Here is a 20158-nt window from a genome sequence, read left to right on the forward strand (position 1 = left end):
AGAACCTTCAGATGAGAATGCTGAAACGTTTGGAGGCATAAAACACCATGTCCGCATGAAAGTCCTATCTTCCACAAACCAAGTCATCCTAAAGCTGTTTAGATATGACTTAAGCCATATCCAAAGAACAGCTCCTTGGTAAATCACTGCCCTACGGGGGAAAAAAAATCTTAAACATAATTTAGTCTTCTCTTTTTGAGGAGTTGAGGAAGGTATAAAAACTAGCATTCAGGTATTTCCCTCTGAGAGAACAAACAAATCATAATCATAAATCATAAACGAACCCAGCAGGAACAAACAATTTAAGTCTAAAAATCTTATATAAAATTTTGTAGACAAAATAATCCCTTAGACAGGAAAGTTTGCATGGGTACCCAGAAAAGTTAAAGGGTTACCTAGAGGAGAAACACTGTCTCAATGAAGGAAGATCTCAATGAGGAGTGGCAGAAGTCACATACAGAATGGAGGCTTTGGGGCCACATACAGACATCAATGCTGTGTAAGCGGAACACCACCAATGAGGATTTCTTAACCTACATATGGTAGAAAAGACAGACAGAGGGAGCAAAGGACTACCTGCCAGGAGCCAGAGCAGCACACAGCAACCAGCGTGGCCCAGCAACACAAGCTGTGCCTTGGTCTTGACAGGGAAGTGGAGGCAGGCTCAGCAGCAGGAAGGGAAACAATGCGAAGCACACAGGATCTTCTGAATCCAACTGCTCTGACAAAAGCAAAAGTGGGAGCCTTCCAGGCTGGGTAACTACACTGCAGGCCTCAACCACACTGCAGGTCTCACTGCTGGCCAAAATGTGCATCCCATTGTCATATATGGTCGCAGCACCAGGAGTAAGCAAGAATTTCAGCTGGTGCCCGTTTACATAGGCTCCAGAGGAGACCCAAGAATTAAAGGCTGGGCTAGAAAGTAAATGCAAATGAAGGAGGGCCCAGGGCCTATCGGGGATGAGAGGGCACAGTTTCTGTTGAGGGTCATAAGGCTGGTGTGGCATGGAGGTTATCTGAGGGGGTAAATGGCTATGGGAATCAGGGGAAAAAATGTACTCAGAGTTTCCGTTTGTTAATAGCCTTTGCACTGGAAACTTGGCTTCTGAGCCACCAAAAATTGCGGAATGCTTTGTCATGGATGAGAGAGCTCGTTTTAAAACAGGAAATAAGGATTTCTCCGGCCTGAGAGGTTTTGCCACTGGAATACAAGCCAAGGATCAGTGCTGAGGATGAGATTTACAAATGATCTGGAAGAGCCGAGTTCTATGAAATTGCCAGTAAATAGGCTTTAGTGAAAGCAGGTATGTGGTATTTCCTATAGGAAAAAATAAATCACACTATCCTTCTAGGGAGAGGAGCTCAGAATTATCAGCTATGTCCCAAAAATAGAGTTTCAGATTCACTAGACTTTCACCTAAAGACAGACACATGGAATGTAAAAACGTCGACTTTTACAAAAGTAAACAGGACACTGAAGGGTCAAGGTGGGGGAGGAAAGAACACCTGCTTGGTTTTTTTAATAGATCAAGAACAGTGTCTTCAGGGTCCTGAGTACATTCTAATTTGAATAGTGGTCCTGAAGGAAAGACCACCTGGGCATGATTATTCCCAAGAATGGCTTCTGGAAACATCTGTAGCACTTCTACACAGCCAAATGATTTTCATTAGTGGTGACAGCACATTTTACAGGCATGTTTGTTTTGAAAGTGTCTTTTTAAAGTTTTGTCTTTTTAAATTTCTTACCCTATCTACAAAGTCAGGGCCTACATTCGGGACATGCCAAGGCCCATCAGCCTTCTGGGGCCCACTATTATAGTCATGGAAACCAGCCATCACAGACCACCAAGGACAGCCTCGGAAAGAGGCTCCCGTGGAGGATCTGCCATGAATCACAAGCTCATCCAGGAGACGGGCTGCACAATGGGCAGCTCTGTGCTGGGCTGAAACAGCAGTTACCCAACACAGGGGCTGCACGCCAGAGCCAGGACAGGTCCCGTAAGAAGCACGCTGGGAAGAAGGAAGGGCGGTGAGAAGTGGTGCACAGCAGCTGATGGGGCAGGGAGGACACACGTGGTTTTCAGTTACTGGTGTTTTCAGCTGACAAAAATCAATGTCAGATGCTAGCTATTTCAACGCTGACAAAAATGAATGTCAGATGTTAAGCTATTTCAACGTTTTGTCATTCCCTATTATACCATCATGAGACTAGTACCAACAAAGCCATGGGACCCTGGGTAAATTAACATCTCTGAACATCAATTTCCTCTTATGTAAAATAGGGGAAACTAGTAATAGCACTTACACCTCACAGGACAATGGAGAGAATTAAGTAATATAAGTCAATAACACAGTGCCTGGCATGTAATGAGAGCTACAAAAGGAAGCTGTTACTATTATGGTTATCAACAAAATAACAAAGAAAGCTAACCCTAAACCCCAAGCAGGCAGGGCCTGTAAACAGCAGCCAAAAACCTTTCCAACCAGCTCTGGTCGGAGCCCCTGGGGCCATCTGCAACAGGTGGGGGGGGGGGGGGCGGGTCTACAGACCATCAGCTGCGCTACGGCCTTCCAATTCTAGAGTGCGCAGGAAGCAAGAAAGCACAAGGCCATGTTTTCCCTAGTACACCTGCTGGTTGAAAGGACATAAGGAAATATTAGAGGCTTTTTAGTAAGTCCTGTCTCTTTACTCCAAATCAGTTTCTTTTCCAAATACCTTCTTGGAATACCCTGTCATGACCTCATCTTTTACCTCCCCCACAGCTTCTTTTTATCATAAACCTTTTTTTTTTTTTGAGACGGAGTCTCGCTCTGTCGCCCAGGCTGGAGTGCAGTGGCCGGATCTCAGCTCACTGAAAGCTCCGCCTCCTGAGTTTACGCCATTCTCCTGCCTCAGCCTCCCGAGTAGCTGGGACTACAGGCGCCCGCCACCTCGCCCGGCTAGTTTTTTGTATTTTTTAGTAGAGACGGGGGTTTCACCGGGTTAGCCAGGATGGTCTCGATCTCCTGACCTCGTGATCCGCCCGTCTCGGCCTCCCAAAGTGCAAGGATTACAGGCTTGAGCCACCGCGCCCGGCCTCATAAACCTTTAAAAACGTTCCCTGTTTAGAAGTGGGGAGGCCGCAGTGAAGAAATCATGTTCCGATAGCACAGCAGCAATAATGAAATATCAGTCCAATGGTTTTTTGAATGTTCGGTTAAATTAGAAAATAAAAATCAGTTTACCTGACCCTGAAGTGACTATAAACTGCTGTAATCCCAAATAAACTTCTAAATTGTCCTGAAGAACTGGGAACTGAAAACAAAGAAACAACAACAAAAAAAATTTAAGTCATAAATGCAAGTTTTTATAGCACTTTAACGTTACAACATAACAAGCAACTAAGCGGTGAGGAACAGGATCAAAACCTTTTCTCTAGGAACCTTTAAATGCAGCTAAAAACCTATGACCACTCTTCAGTGCACCCCCCCGCCCCCGCCAACTACAGTTTCTACAATTGAAACCACCAATTAATACAGAGTAAGAAAGAAAACGTATTAGTTCGACCCTTTTTTTTTTTTTTTTTTTTTTTAAAGCAAAGGACACTGTGGTATGACTATTAAATTCCTAACAGAGGAGATCAAACCCTGAAATGATCTATACCTTCTAGAACTCTGAGAAGGGACCATATCTCCCTTCAAATCCAAGGGAACATCTACGTGAGAGAAATGTCAGCTATGCCTTATTAAAGTACATGGAAAAGTGAAAAGATGGGCCTAATTATTTGGAAGTCAGTTCCCTTGCTCAAGTAGCAGTCAGAACATCATAACCAGAGCTGCATCTTTCTTTCGCAAGCTGCTACACTCACCAGTAAGATTAAAACGTAACCAGCCCCTAAGAAAGGCAGATGGCAAAGTAAAATGAAGCTTTTCAGGAGAGAACACAAGTATAGCTAGGTCATTCAATGCAAAAGATGACGCTATGGCCAGGGGTGGTGGCTCACGCCTGTAAATGCCAGCACTTTGGGAGGCAGAGGCGGGCAGATGATGAGGTCAGGAGATCGAGACCATCCTGGCTAACACGGTGAAACCCCGTCTCTACTAAAAATACAAAAAGTTAGCTGGGTGTGGTGGTGGGCACCTGAAGTCCCACCTACTCGGGAGGCTGAGGCAGGAAAATCGCTTGAACCCGCGAGGGTTCAGTGAGCCGAGATCACGCCACTGCACTTTGGCCTGGGCGACAGAGTGAGACTCTGTCTCAAAAAAAAAAAAAAAGGAATAATCCTAATAACTGCCTTGCCTTGAAGAAGAAATGAATTTAATGAAAATCTCTTTGAATAACAAGCACCACATAGGAAAGGGAATCAATCCTTACAACTAAAGATTCCAGCACATATAGACACAGGCAGAGAAAGCTAGCAATTTGCCAAGAGTGAGCTTTACAACGGCCAGCTTTTCAGCAATGTAACTTCTATAAGTAACAGCTCCCACTTGGCCTGGCCACTTGCAAGCTACTGATAAAGGTATTAAGGTTTAGTCAAATTCCTATTATATCCAAGACTAAACAGGGTTCCAAAAGTTGGTTTAATATTTTGTGGAAATGTTAGTATTTGTTCAGTTTGAGCAACAGTTAAATGGTAATTATTATTCTGTTTTTAAAAAGTACATATGGGGGGGAAGAGAGAGAGAGAGAGAGACAGACAGACAGACAGACAGACAGACACAGGGGAGTCAACCAGCCATGCTCTGTGTACAGGAAAATCGCTACACTTTCCACTCCCCCAAACGGCGCATTACCAATGTGGAGAAGGCATGCGTGGGCAGGAGCTCCATCACTTTGGCCACCACCTCCAAACTCTGCCGTAAGTACCGCTGCCACTCCGTCTGCTGCTGTGGGGGAAGCACAGGAAAATCAGCTCTCCCAGAATCCTCTCATCTTCCTTGCGAACCTCAAGTCCACTTTCAGAAATAAAATTTTGAAGAAATGGAAAATGATGGAACCAGGTTATCTGGTACAATAAAAAGGCCAAGCTAGAATTTTTTAAAAACAATGAATTAATTTCATTAAAAACTATTTCCTCAGAAAGTAAATGATCCATATAGAATAACCTATTTTCCCCCCTTGGGTTATAGGATACAGAGATGGAGAGCCACTTGTGATATCACCTGTTGGAAATGATCATACATCACCTTCTGACACAGTCCACTACTGTGTCCCTATCCAAATAACCGACTGACTCAGTGCCACTCAGAATGGGGTCCACAGCCAGTCAGCAAAAGCATCCCTTGGCGGGGGCTGTCAGAAATGCAAATTCTGTGGTCCCCACCCTAAGCCTCCAGAATCAGAATCTGCTTTAACAAGCTGTTCTAGTGATTCTTATCCATGCTGACATTTAAGAAGCAAGACATGTCATTCCCCTTTTGGGAGATGAGGACGTTATGGCTTAGAGAAATGCCACACCCAGCCTTCCAATCTCCTCCATGCCCAAGGTTGCAGAGCTTCAAACCCAGGACATCTGGCTCTAAGCAAAGGGCTCTCTGTAACCCAAATATGACCACCCACAAGCTCTTGACCATGCCACAGTCACTCTAACTTTCAGAACAGCAGCAGTTAATTTGAAAAATTTTAAGCACCTAATGGTTTAAAAAAAAAACAAACACATACTAGAATTGTTTCCTTACAGACATTTTCCTTATTAACGTTGGGCACATCAGCATCAGAAAATTCAAGACTGATTTTAAGAAGTAGAAGTTTGCATAATATACCCCAAACAGACATCCTTTCATTCTAGCCTTATTGGTTCAGTATCTCGCTAACGGTCTCCACAAGCATCCAGCGAGCTCTTACTGCTGCCCAGGTTGGGGAGCAGAGGTGACGGTGCAAGGCAGGGGAGACAGAGAGGATACAGAGTTCTCACTAAACTACTTTTCATTGTACATATGGTTTCTCTACTTACATCTCTAGTCCACATAAAAATGCCTGTAAAACATTTTTTATGGTTAATAAGTCAAAAGGGACTAGCAGGAGATTAAAAATTTCAAATGTACAACTCAAACCAGAAGACTACTCTGGTTTCAGAACAGTCTCTGGAGCAGAGGGCTCTGGGTTACAGGTCCCCATTCTGATTCACATTACAATGTGAGAGCGACAAAAAGTCAATGAGGGCGTGCCCTTACATCGTCATCCAGAGTCTCGTCATCCAACTCCTCCAGCTGGGCCTGGTTGTATCTGAACTGGATTCGATTCAACACCTCTGTGAGGAGGAGCACCAGGGCATCTTCGTACCTACATGGCAGGGAGAAATTCAACATCAATCAGGTGAAAGGAGGCTTTCAGCTTAGAATTTGGAAAAGGTCCTCTGCACTATAAAAGAAGTGGTGTCCATGTTGATCACCATGGAAAAGGAGCATCTAAATTCCTGAGGCTGAGTTTATGGGTTGGCAGGTGTGTGCGCGCATGGAACAGAAACAGAGGTATTTATTTAACGATGTACCAGGCACCATGTATCTTCCTGACAGACTGTTTATATAATAGCCTCTTTTGTCTCTGGCAATATTTTCTGTCTTAAAATATATTTTGTCTGCTATTAGTACAGAGACCTGAGCTTTCTTTTGGTTACTTTTTGCACGGAATATCTTTTTCCATCTTTTTACTTTCGATCTATTTGTATCTGAATCCAAAGTGAGTCTCTTGTGGACAGCACGTCATTGGGTCATGGCTTTATTAAAAAATCTATTCTCTGCCTTTTTAACAGGAGAATCTAATCTACTAAATGTAATGTAATTACTGATAAGAAGGCCTCATTTCTGCCATTTTGCTATTTATTTTCTATGACTTATGTTCCTCAATTCCTCCATTCCTGCCTTCTTTTGGGTCAAACAGGTATTTTGTAGTGCTGCATTTTAAATCCCTTGTCCTTCCTTTTACTAAGTATTTTCAAGTTATGGTCTTAGCAGTTGCTCTGGGGATGATAGGCACTGCATATAAATATTACCTAATTCAATGATTTAATGCTTTTAACAGCTGTGAGAAGTAAATGGTATCAATATTTTTCTGATGAAGAAACAACAATTAACAGAAGTTAAATAAACTGTCCAAGGCCACAAAGCTATTTCAAACCCAGGGCTCCCTAACTCAAAATCATGTTCTCTCTACACATAAATCACCAATGGATTTGTTTTGTTTTGTTTTGTTTTTGGAGACAGAGTCTCACTCTGTCACCCAGGCTGAAGTGCAATGGCGCGATCTTGGCTCACTCCAACCTCTGCCTCCCAGGTTCAGTGATTCTCATGCCTCAGCCTCCCGAGTGGCTGGGATTACAGGCGTGAGCCACTATGCCTGGCTAATTTTTGTATTTTTAGTAGAGACGGGGTTTCACCATGTTGGTCAGGTTGATCTTGAAATCCCGACCTCAGATGATCCACCAGCCTCGACCTCCCAAAGTGTTGGGATTACAGGCGTGAGCCACTGCACACGGCACCAATGGGTTTTAAGCCTGCTCCACCCAACTCCCAAAACCTAATCTTTAGTCCATTTTAAGAAGACTTAGAAATTAAAAAGAGCCTGGGGAAACCGTGACCCTCTGATTTGTGTCTAAGAATAATTTCTCAAAGAAATACTCAGAGCGGTAGGTTTGGTATTTCCCACATGTAATAAGAACCCAACTCAGAAGATACCAAGTTATAAGCAACAACTGCTACCACAAAGACCAACAAACTGCTCATTTTCAAGAACAAATCATGTTGCCTAAATACTCGCCTATCCTGAAATGCTTCTAAGATAAGTTAACGGATTGCTCCCACTCATACAGCAAACCACCAGTGCTGGTTAGTAAGCTCTCCACATCAATCTACTCTCCACAGTTGCAATGCTGGGGCTGAGACTCAAAGGACACTTCGTTTCAGTCAGGTTCTACAGCAGGGACACTGGAGGGAGACTGGAAGGCAGAAGGGACAAAAGGACTGTATCCTTCCTGTGGGCTTGCTGTCCTGGCAGTGCTGCCCCAGCAACAGATACCTGGCAGCAGCAACTGGTTCCAGTTTCCAGCTTCATTCCACAATCCCAGAACTAGTATCGTGCACCCTCAGAGGTAGAGGCAACACCCTCTCCTCAAAGGAATGGTGCCAGTTCGAAAAGGTCCCTCCTCTGAATTCCTGCAGCAGCTGGATGGGGCTGCCTCTTCAGAGATCTGAACCCTAGTTGCTTAGGGCCCAAGCTCTGATCATCCAGATTTTGAAAGCCCCAGCTTCTTGCCTTTGCACTTCTAGCCTTAGGGGTGGAGCCACTTCCTGTACTTATCAACCATGTTATCTCAGTGTTCCCTCTGAAACCTATTTAATCAATTTCCTACACTGAATTTTCTGTTCAAATAATTAAGTATGGTTTCTGATTTCCTGACAGGACTCTAACTAATACACCACCCAATCTACTACAGTTGAGTACTGGGACAACATGATAATCAAAGCTAAAAGATATCCAATACCAAGACCAAACACGGTCCATTTAGTCCATGAGGTACAGCCCATGTGATGAGACTCAGTCTACAGACCACTTACAAATCCTCCTGGATTGTCCCATTTCAGATTTTGGTGTCTTTTTTTTTTTTTACATTAAGAATTTAACCTATGCCAAAATTGACATTTGTATTTATTTACTTATTTTTTAACATAATTTCAACTTTTATGTTAGATTCAGGGGATACATGTTTAGACTGGTTACTGCAGTATACTGCGTGATGCTGAGGTATGAGGTACAACTGATCTCCTCACCCAGGCACTGAGCATAGTACCCAATAGCTTTTCAGCCTCTGCCCTCCTCCCCACTCCCCTTTCTATCAGTCTCCAGTGTCTGCTGTTGCCATCCTATGTCCATGAGCACCCACTGTTTAGCTCCCGACAGTTCATTTCTTAACTACAGACAGACACTCCTTACTTACCATATCCAGCAGTGACTCCCCAACTGTAAGCAAACGACTTAACAATCTAACACACGCCAGCCCTAAAGTAGACTGGCAACTGAACAGGGCGCAGGAAAGAATGCTGGTAGGGAAAAAGGCACTAATAAAATCAACAACATCTGTGGGAAAATTCACCCAATAAAGTCAAAATCCCACTTAGTAAACTCCATAGAAAGGTAAGATCAAACATTTAGGCCTAGAGTTTACGTTTTTGCCTTTGTTCAAGACATAAATTCTAAAGTTACAAAAGTTTCACGCTACAAATTGCTGTGACAGATCAAAATATTTTCACAATTCTGCTAGGAAAGAAAATCTACTTCAGACCAGAGGACAGATGAATTTTGTCATCTATAAATTGTCTTGCTGTGCTAAAAGGAAATTTAGAGACTTTCTATGCAAATGTAACCCTAAATTAGACCTAAAATCTTAACTGCCAATTGGCAACTCTGGCTGCAAAAAAAAAAAAAAAAAGTATCACTTAGAAAATTAAGTACAAGCAAAAACCAGGCAAATATGCACATAGATCATTGATCTCCCCAAGTGTCATGTGGGAGGTGGAGAAAGTATATGGCTGTGACAGACACTCTGGTTGCCTGCCCAATACCCATTCTCCTTCCTCAGCAAGAGAACACTGGGTATTGGGGCCAACTCAAAGACAACATCTCCCCTGAACATGGAGGCGGCCAACGAGAGACTGAAAGCAGCTACTGGGTGGGACTTCTAAGAAGTCTTCTCTTGCCCAACCTATCCCACTTCTCATTTCTGCTGCCTGAATCGTGGGTGTGATGTCTGTAGCATATCCAGCATCAATCTCTGACCATAAGATGATGATGGAGAGGGAAACCATACATAATGGTAGAATAAATAGGTAAAAGGATTCAAAAAATTACTTGCTACACAAAGAGACACGACTTCTCAAGGAAAAGACAATCAACAGATGCCAACCTCAAGATGACAAAGGTGTAGGAATTATCGATGACTCTAAAACAGCTATAACAACAATGCTCCATGAGGTTCCTCTAAGGTCTGAATTGTGCGACTCTTCCCCAAAAACTACTCATTCATATATTGAAGCCTAACCCTCAATGTGTCTGTACTTGGAAGACAGGGCCTATAAAAAGGTAATCAAGTTATCTGAGGTCAAAGAGCAGAGCCTTAATCCAATAGGACTGTTGCCCTTATGAGAAGACGAAGAGACACAAGGGTTCTCTCCCTCCCTTTCCTCACGTGCACACAAGAAAGGCCACGTGAGCACTCAGAGAGAAGGCGGTGTCTGCAAGCCACCAAGAGAGCTCACAGACACAGAATCTGCCAGCACCTTGAAGTGGAACTTCTAGACTCAAAACTAGGAGAAAATACATTTCTGTTGTTCAAGGCTTTAAGGCCAGCCTGTGGTATTTTGTTATAGTGGCCCCAGCGAACTAATAGAGCAGGTAAACAATACGAGAAAGAAACCTGGAACTTCAAGAATGAAGGAAAAGCAAGAGAAATGGCAATGTCTGGATAAATCTAATAGACTACTTCTTTCTTAAGAGCTATAAAATATGAATGATGGGTATGTGTATAAATTAGAACATTGGTGGGGTTTTCCAAGTATGTATATATAAAACCTCAATATAAAGAAGAGAGGCTAAAGGACTCTAATCTATATGGTGGTAAGGTTTCCATACCACCCTTGTGGTAAAAAGTGACTGTGAAAAGTTAAGTATATATACTATAATACCCAGAACAACCATCAAAAAAACCCACATAAAGAAATGTGGTCCAACACTCAATAGACACACTAGAAAAGAAAACTAAATGTGTATGCAACTAACAGAGTCTCAAAATAAATGAAGCAAAAACTGATCAAACTAAAAGGAGACAGACAAATCCAAAATTATTTTTGGAGAATTCACCACTCTCTCAGTAATTGATAAAACAAGTAGGATAAAGAAAACATGTATAGGCTGGGCGCGGTGGCTCACGCCTGTAATCCCAGCACTTTGGGAGGCCAAGGCAGGCAGATCACCTGAGGTCAGGAGTTCCAGACCAGCCTGGTCAACATGGCGAAACCCTGTCTCTACTAAAAATACAAAAATTAGCCAGGCGTAGTGGCGGGCACCTATAATCCTAGCTACTTGGGAGGCTGAGGCAGAAGAATCGCTTGAACCTGGGAGGTGAAGGTTGCAGTGAGCCGAGATCACACCATTGCACTCCTCCAGCCTGGGCAACAAAGCAAGACCCAATCTCAAACCCAATCTCAAAAAAAAAAAAAAAAGATACGTACAAATTAAACTAGAAAACAATAACAAAAAGGTATATGGAAAATCCCCAAATATTTGGAAACTAAACAAAGGAAATCTCCAAAGAAATTAGAAAATAGTTTAAATCAAATGAAAATTAAAATGTAACATTAAAACTTGAGGGACAGCCAGGCATGGTGGCTCACGCCTGTAATCCCAGCACTTTCGGAGGCCAAGGCAGGCAGATCACGAGGTCACGTGATTGAGACCAGCCTGACCAACATGGTGAAACCCCGTCTCAACTAAAAATACAAAAATTAGCTGGGCATGGTGGTGTATGCCTGTAATCCCAGCTACTCGGGAGGCTGAGGCAAGAGAACTGCTTGAACCCAGGAAGCAGAGGTTGCAGTGAGACAAGATCGCGCCACTGCACTCCAGTCTGGTGACAGACCGAGACTCCGTCTCAAAAAAAAAAAAAATTTGAGGGATAAAGCTAAAGCAGGGCTTAGAAGGAAATTTACAGCATTAAAGGCTTATATATACCACAGAGATAAGCCTATAGGCCTCAAGTTCTAAAAGTTAAATAAAATTATACATGTTAAAGCAACTACATAGTAGGTGCTCAATAAAATATATATGAATAAAGAACAAATGAACAAAGAAATGAATGAAAAACACACAGGCGATAAACAGACAAAATTCTAAGTCAAGTAAATACAAAGGACTGAAGCATATTCCTGGATAGCTTTTTCAACTCAATAAAGCAACTAAGACTCTATTCACTTGCCCTGTGGGGCAGTCAAGAGCAGTAACCAGAAAGCTGCTAGAGCTCTGATCTAAACCTTGTTCACACCTTTTATTGCACCACAATGTTATGTGTAACACTGGCACTTCCTCTTTATTAAGCAGGTTCACCCACTCCAAAAAGCAAGGAGCAGTTTTTCTCACGCTCGCTCACATTTGTTTACAGTCCAATCTAATGTCACCGGAATCCCTACGCTGGTTTGTGGCCGGTACTTGCCAGAAGTCTAGTCACAAAGAGGCTCATAGAACATGACACAATGACTTTAGGTTGCTTCACATACTCAGGTTTCTTCATCTTCCTGTAAAAATAAATTTCTACACAGGTGACTCCCCTCACATTGACAAGCACAAAGAGCCGGAAGTGAGAGAGAAAGGGGAGGCGAACCAGTGCTTATTTACTGAGCACCTACTGTCAGCCAAGGCACTTTACACTCATTGGTTCATTCCACTTTCTCAACAATTTGTGAGGAAGTCACAACCATCCAAAAGCACAAACAAAGAAAGGGAAAAGAAAATCCGGGCCTTTCCATGCCACCACCTCAAAATAGAGATCAGGACGTCTACCCCATCAGCCATTCCGCTCTGCAGGAATGGCTACAGAACATTTACCCAATTAACACTGGGGCTCAGGCTTTCTCAAGTCCCCACCGTCTCTCATCAAGAAACTCCTGACCAGGCAAGAGACCATGCAGAGCTCCAATTTCCAAGCTCCTAGGACCAAAAATAAATCTATGTACATTTGTGCTTCTAAATTAGTAGCTTACAATGCTTACCACTTTGTTGTGATGAATGATGCAAGACCTTTAAACCACAAGGGACAGGAAACGAGTGCTGCCTTTGTGACTTAACCACACCTACGTTTCCCATTTAAGACAGCAAGAAAACATTTTTGACTACTTCCTGCAAGATTAGTTGCTTCTGAAATATGATTCCAGAATATCCCAACTTCTCTCTGGTATATTTTATCAGCTGACAAACATTTGATCACACGTGCATGCTCTTAGTTAACATAAATACGGTCACCACCAGAAGCCAGTGTTCTTTAGCAGCTGCTCCTGCAAAACAGTATCTCTCTGATATATTAAGAGTCTCTCACAGCCTGGAGTGGTGAATGTAAGGGTTACCGAAAAAATTATAAGCTGAAGTTGAAATATTTTCTTTGTGCATCCCAGTGGACTAATACATGTTCTTTGTAGTCTACTGTCCTAGACCACTAGGGGGTATCTGATAGGACATGCAGTTCCCCAGATGGTGGTTACTATTTAACAGCATTAACCAGAGGAACTTGGAGGGGTTTGTTGTTGTTGTTGTTATTTTATTTTAGAGACAGAGTCTTTGTCTGTCAGCCAGGCTGGAGTGCAATGGCATGATCATAGGTCACCGTGGCCTCCAACTCCTGGGCTCAAGCAGTCCTCCTGCCTCAGCCTCCTGAGTAGCTGTGACTACAGGCATGCACCATTTTTTCTATTTTTTGTACAGACAGAGTCTTGCTATGTTGTCCAGGCTGGTCTCAAACTCCTGGGCTCAAGTGATCCTTCCACCTAGGTACCCACAAGGAGCTGGAATTACAGGTGCACACTACCATGTCTGGCTAATTTGTTTTTTAAGTTTTTGTAGAGACAGGGTCTCATTATGTAGGCCGGGCTGGTCCCAAACTCCTGCCCTCAAGTGATCCTCCTGCCTCAGCCTCCCAAAGTGCTGGGATTACAGGAATGAGCCATGGCACTTGGCCTGTTGTTTTATTTTTCAAAGGCATAAAGGCATTATATGTGTTACACTTAAAAAAGAATAAATCATGAAAAATTAGAAAGCCTCCAGCCAGGCGCAATGGCTCAAGCCTGTAATCCCAGCACTTTGGGAGGCCAAGACGGGTGGATCACGAGGTCAGGAGATCAAGACCATCCTGGCTAACACGGTGAAACCCCGTCTCTACTAAAAATACAAAAAAGAACTAGCCGGGCGAGGTGGCAGGCGCCTGTAGTCCCAGCTACTCGGGAGTCTGAGGCAGGAGAATGGCGGGAACCCGGGAGGCAGAGCTTGCAGTGAGCCGAGATCGCGCCACTGCACCTCCAGCCTGGGTGGCAGGGCGAGACTCCATCTCAAAAAAAAAAAAAAAATTAGAAAGCCACATTTAGGATGATAATCACATGATCAATGAAAAAAAATCCCACTGTTTCAAGTGGTCAGCCAGAACAACTGACAACTGTGACATTAGATAACAGATGCCTAGGCAAGCAGGTAAACATCTGCAGATGGGCTAAAGGCCTTTAGACTGTCCAGGGGCCATGCCACCTATCTCCACAGTCACAACCACAGTCGAAAGGCAGTAACATCTTCTATTATTCCTCTTTGCTATTTGTCATCACTATGACCACGTACTGAGTGCCTAATATATCTAGATGCTGTGCCAGCTATTTTACATACATGATTTCCTTGAACCCCAACCATCCTGCAAGAGAAGTATTAAGTACGTCCATTTTGCAAGAGGAAATGTGATCAGCATATAACCTGACCAAAAGTAAACACAGCTAGCCTAAAGCAAAAAAGGAATTTAAATTATCTACACCACTGCTCCTTCCATTGGTATAATGATCTGCAGAAGTGTGTTTAATACTAATAATCTGCTAGTATATACTTTCTCTTTTTTTTTTTTTTAGACAGTCTCACTCTGTCGCCTAGGCTGGAGTCCAGGGGCGTGATCTTGGCTCTCTGCAACCTCTGCCACCAGGGTTCAGGAGACTCTCCTGCCTCAGCCTCCCAAGTAGCTGGGATTACAGGTGCCTGCCACCACGCCCAGCTAATTTTTGTATTTTTAGTAGAGACAGGGTTTCACCTTCTCCGCTAGGCTGGTCTTGAACTCCTGACCTCGTAATCCACCCACCTTGGCCTCCTAAAGCGCTGGGATTACAGGTATGAGCCACCACGCCCGGCCTTGTACTGTTTTTTAAAAAGCATTTTTATATTAACCATTTCCTCAGTTTATTCTCGCAACAAGCTTGAGAGATACGAAGGAATATGTAGAATATGTACACTAAATATAGAAAAATTAGGCATAGTCCCAGAACCAAAAAGATATGCCTATTTAGCATGCAAGAAAGATATTTTGGCACAAGTAACTTTTCCTTCAAGAATCTCATTTCAAAAACACAATTACTTAAAGTTGGCAACTTCACCAAAAACAGCATCTCCTGTGTGTAATACGATTTCTGATATATGAACGTACTACCTATAACCTGACACCGTAGCAATCTGGAACTTATTCCACAATTACAAAAACCATCTTTGGGAACAAAAGAACAAATGTTTAAACTTGGAAAATAAAATTCTCAAAAGAAATTTGCATATTTATTTATTTTAATTTTCAATAGAGACAGAGTTCAGCAAATGGAACCAGTGATTGGTACCAAGAGACACAGAGTCTCACTATGTTCCCAGCCTGGAGAGCAGTGGCCAGCCACAGTGTGATCACTGCACACAGCAGTTCTGAGCTCCTGGGCTCAAGTGATTCTCCTGCCTCAGCCTCCCATGTAGCTGGGACTATAGGTACATACTATCACATCTAGGTCCTGTTTAGAATTTTTAAAACTCACAAAACCTCAGGAATGGAAAAGCCTTTGGAGTTCCAGTCCAACCTTTTCTCTGCAGTGGAGTCTCTCCTCTCCACCCTCCTCCATTTGGTACATTTATGGGGAAAGAGTATTCACTAACACCACCACCAGCCGAACACTTACAGTGTGCCAAGCATTCTAAATATGTTAGTTCGTTATTTCAATTAATGTATCAGCAACTATTATCTTCATCCTCAGTTTACAAATGAGGAAATAGAAGCTTCCACAGGCTAAGTACCTTATCCAAGTACCCCTAGGTAGCAACTACAAAACCAGGATCCAAATATAGGTCTGTGCGATTCCCCGCATGGCTTCCACTTGACAGAACCTCCCTCATGCACTGGTTTTACAACACAAGGACCACCTAATCTGAAATTGCTCTTATAAATACTGTGCAAAGAAGTAGGAGCTATAACCAAACAGTAAAATCTGCAGGCACTCTCTTAAGTATGATAAAGTACCTAGGGCTAGATCACCTAGTTTGTAATCTCATAGCGTAAATATACGAATTATACGAACCAGGTTTATTTATTAGGAAACTACTCTGATCCTACAATGTAAAATATAGCTTCTTTGCCTCCTTCATCACTGCCTGTTCACTGTGTGAATGCGATGCAATCACCTACTGAGACTACGATGGGTATGCTTCTGCTAAGAAAAGCTGCCGCTTTTACTTTCCCCATATATGGATGCTGCCATTATTTTCCTGGCATGCTGAATCTCCACCTTCCCTTCCTCTTTTCCCCACCCTGTGACACAAAGAACATATTGTACAGGAAATATACTCTCTTCCTGCAAGCAAGAAAAATGGGTTTGAGAAACATATGGGGGGAAAAAACAAACCATTCCCCATTCTGTTTTTTAAAAATATAATAAAAAGTGCAAAAGCAATTATCTCTGGGGTGTGGAATTATGAATAATTTATCTTCCTTACATTTTTCTGTATCTTCTCCTAGATTTAAAAATGAACACCTTTTTCTTAACAGGTATTTATTAATTTATTTAGGAAATTTTCAAACACATACAAATGGAGTAAGAACATAATGAACCCCAAGTTCCTATGAACTAACTCCAACACCAATCACCAACACATGGGCAGCCTGTTTCTTCTCTACACCAACCCACTTCCCTTCTACCCCCAACTGGGTTATTTAAGCAAATCCCAGATGTCATATCATTTTATCCAATAAATACTTCAGCTTGTATCTCTAAAATAAGGGCTATTTAAAAAATTAAAAACATTAACACAAACGCATTAAAATATAAAAAATTAGTAATACATATTACTTTTAAAATTTTAAAAAGTCTTAACAAAATACTTAAAAGAGAAAAAAAAGGAAATGCTCAATGGCATTATTGCCTAAACAGCTTACATGACTCAGCTTCACTGAAAAGGTCCAGATGCATGGCTGTCCCTTAGGCCACTAGAATAACTGGCAAAATGACCGTATCTAGTTATCAGTGTTTAAGGAGTTTACCTGTTGAGAACTGCTTCCTTGTCTCCAAGACGACTTTTAATTTTACTTGTCAGATAGTCCAAAAAGAGCGTCCAGATATCCAAACAAGAGAAGTAACCTTCATGAGTAGGCTATGGTACAAAAAAAATCCAGACAATGAAATTATTTAATGCTACTATTCCTTAGAAACACACACATGCCAGCGTTTAATTCCAGCAGAATGATGATACCATAAGCCTAGATTCCCCAGTTTCCTGGTAATCAAAACTGGTGGATTTTAGTCGGTCTATAACACTGGGCCCTCCCGAACCTAACAAGACAAGAGTACCATGGAACACATCATAAGGGAGATACTGTGCAGGATAAACTGAGTTATAAAATAAGTCAAGCAAAAATCTATCTTAAAATCTCAGACTGTCACACCTGTAATCCCAGCATGTGGGGAGGCCGAAGCTGGCAGATCACGAGGTCAGGAGATCGAGACCATCCTAGCTAACACAGTGAAACCCCGTCTCTATTACAAATACAAAAAATTAGCCGGGCATAGTGGCGGGCGCCTATAGTCCCAGCTACTCGGGAGGCTGAAACAGGAGAATGGCGTGAACTCAGGAGGCAGAGCTTGTAGTGAGCCGACATAGTGCCACTGCACTCCAGCCTGGGCAACAGAGTGAGACTCTGTCTCCAAAAAAAAAAAAAAAAAAAATCTGAGATGGTGGAGAGGGCTCTTACAGATCATCTAGTTTAAATCTATTTTCAAGAGAAAGAAACTGAGATTCAGAGATGTAAGCTGTTTAAGGCTAGAGTTAAAAACAGGTCCCTTTACCCCCAGCCAATGCTCTTTCCACTACAAACCATTATGAAAGCAAAAATCAGTTTCAGTGGCTTCAAAGCTGACAGGTTCACACACTGGAATGTAAGGAAAGTAACACTTGCAGTCTTCCTATAGAACAGACTGAAAATGAACTCATTAAGTCTGACCCTCAGGGCATTATCCTATTTGCAAAGGCAGGGGTGTCAAACTTGCTAATAGCAACCTCTAACCAGGTGCTGATGTGGAGGAACAAAGTGAGAAGTCTTTGTAGGATCCTAGTAGTACAATGAAGACCACTGCACTAGTTAATTTTCTCAGGGGCTCTGAGATTCTATTTCATGCAAAGTCCAGGCAACACAATCTCCAACACCAATCCTTCCCCTATGCATTCCGGTTCAACCTGTGGCTCCAACCCCTGATATCTCCACTCAAATGCTCACTACCTGAAAGACTCCTTTGGTTTTGCTAGTGGCTGTCTCACTGGACCACATATTTGGTGACAAGATCAAATATGAAAATAAACAATAACATCACCTTCTTGGATCAGTTTCTTTCCACTGCTGACCCACATGGAAATCTAGACGTTTACAAGGGCATACATGGAGGTGCCCAAGAAATAACTAACATTGGGTGGTGGTATCCAGTGGGAGTTCTCTGTACCTAAGCTGAAGTCTGAGACAGAATAAGTGTAACTTGGCTGGGTGCAGTGGCTCATGCCTGTAATTCCAGCATTAAGGGAGGCCAAGGTGGGTAGACTGCTTGAGACCAGGACTTCGAGACCGGCCTGGGCAACATAGTGAGGCCCAGTGTGTATATTTTAGAAAAAAAAATTAAAATATATTAAAAAAAGAAAAGAAAAAGTGGAACTTAAAAAGCCAGGCAAACTCCAACTTCACAACCCAAAGGGTAGCTCTGGAACTAGACAGGACCAACTTCAGAAAACAAAATGACCAAGTCCTGTCTCCACCTCATACTTGGCAATACTGACAATATTCATGACATGAAGTGAACCAGGAGAATAACTAGGAAAAACAATGAATAAGCCACATGGAAATGATATGGCAGGCAGACGGAGTGGCTCACGCCTGTACTTCCAGCACTTTGGGAGGCCCAGGCGGGTCAATCTCTTGAGATCAGGAGTTCGAGACCACCCTGACCAACATAGTGTAAACCCTCTCTCTACTAAAAATACAAAAATTAGCCAGGCATGGCAATGCATGCCTGTGATCCCAGCTACTAGGGAGGCTAGGGCAGGAAAATCGCTTGAACCCAGGAGGTGCAGGTTACAGTGAGCTGAGATCGTGCCACTGCACTCCAGCCTGGGCAACAGAGCAAGACCCTGTCTCAAAAAAAGGAGAAAGAAATGATATGAACAGTCCTTGGACAGGCCACCAGACTCACCCATCCAAGAGACACACTTCTTGTCTTGGGTTCAACTTGCTGAGCTTCCCTCAAGTCAATCACCAAGGTTATCCCTCCTTGGTTCAAAACTATCCACCAGCCCCCTCAAAAGAGCACAGTTCATCAGATGCATAAGGAAGAGCCTTTGAGAAAGGCTACCACATAAATCCAAGTATTATAGCTCCGTCAAAATACTTTATAATTATACATGTAAACTTCATGCATGTGAATTGAGGATTTGCTATATGCTCAAGGCTGGAGGAAAGGTGAGCAGACATCCCTGTATAACCTGAAGCACCACCTTTCACATCCATTCCTGCAGGCCCCACTGTGAGGGCTTGTGCCCTGCCCACAGAATGCCCATGACCTGGCCTCTGATAGTTCCTGTGGACATGGCTCATTCCGGTCATCAAGATGATGGGCTGGCTCCACTTCTGAAGTCACCTAACTTTTCAAAACCTTCACAGACCCATTTTTTAAATGGACCTAGACTCCAATTTACTTTTCAGATTCCAGGGCTAACTGATCTCTGAAAATCCAGGCAGGTTTCTTTTTTTTTTTTTTTTTTTTTGGAGACGGAGTCTCACTCTGTCGCCCAGGCTGGAGTGCAGTGGCCGGATCTCAGCTCACTGCAAGCTCCGCCTCCCGGGTTCACGCCATTCTCCTGCCTCAGCCTCCCGAGTAGCTGGGACTACAGGCGCCCGCCACCTCGCCCGACTAGTTTTTTTTTGTATTTCTTAATAGAGACGGGGTTTCACCGTGTTAGCCAGGATGGTCTCGATCTCCTGACCTCGTGATCCGCCCGTCTCGGCCTCCCAAAGTGCTGGGATTACAGGCTTGAGCCACCGCGCCCGGCCAGGCAGGTTTCTTTAAGAAACTAATCACACCACTCTTATCTTCCAAGTGGTTTATGCTG

General features: G+C 43.0%; 1 protein-coding gene across 3 annotated transcripts in view; it reads right to left on the minus strand.

The window, feature by feature from the left end:
- Positions 1-20158, minus strand: part of LOC105482856 (exportin 6) — a 117798-nt gene that overhangs the window by 31676 nt on the left and 65964 nt on the right. For 2 of the 3 annotated variants that reach the window (XM_011743226.3, XM_024793136.2), the window contains 4 exons: positions 17052-17161; positions 6157-6265; positions 4777-4869; positions 3226-3295 (listed from right to left, as the gene is read on the minus strand). In XM_011743226.3, coding sequence (XP_011741528.1) covers positions 3226-3295; positions 4777-4869; positions 6157-6265; positions 17052-17161 — 382 coding nt within the window. The remainder of the gene's footprint in view (positions 1-3225; positions 3296-4776; positions 4870-6156; positions 6266-17051; positions 17162-20158) is intronic. The other variant, XM_011743227.3, reaches the window with a different exon arrangement.

Source organism: Macaca nemestrina, chromosome 18 (genome assembly GCF_043159975.1).
Source record: "Macaca nemestrina isolate mMacNem1 chromosome 18, mMacNem.hap1, whole genome shotgun sequence".
Lineage (NCBI taxonomy): Eukaryota > Metazoa > Chordata > Mammalia > Primates > Cercopithecidae > Macaca > Macaca nemestrina.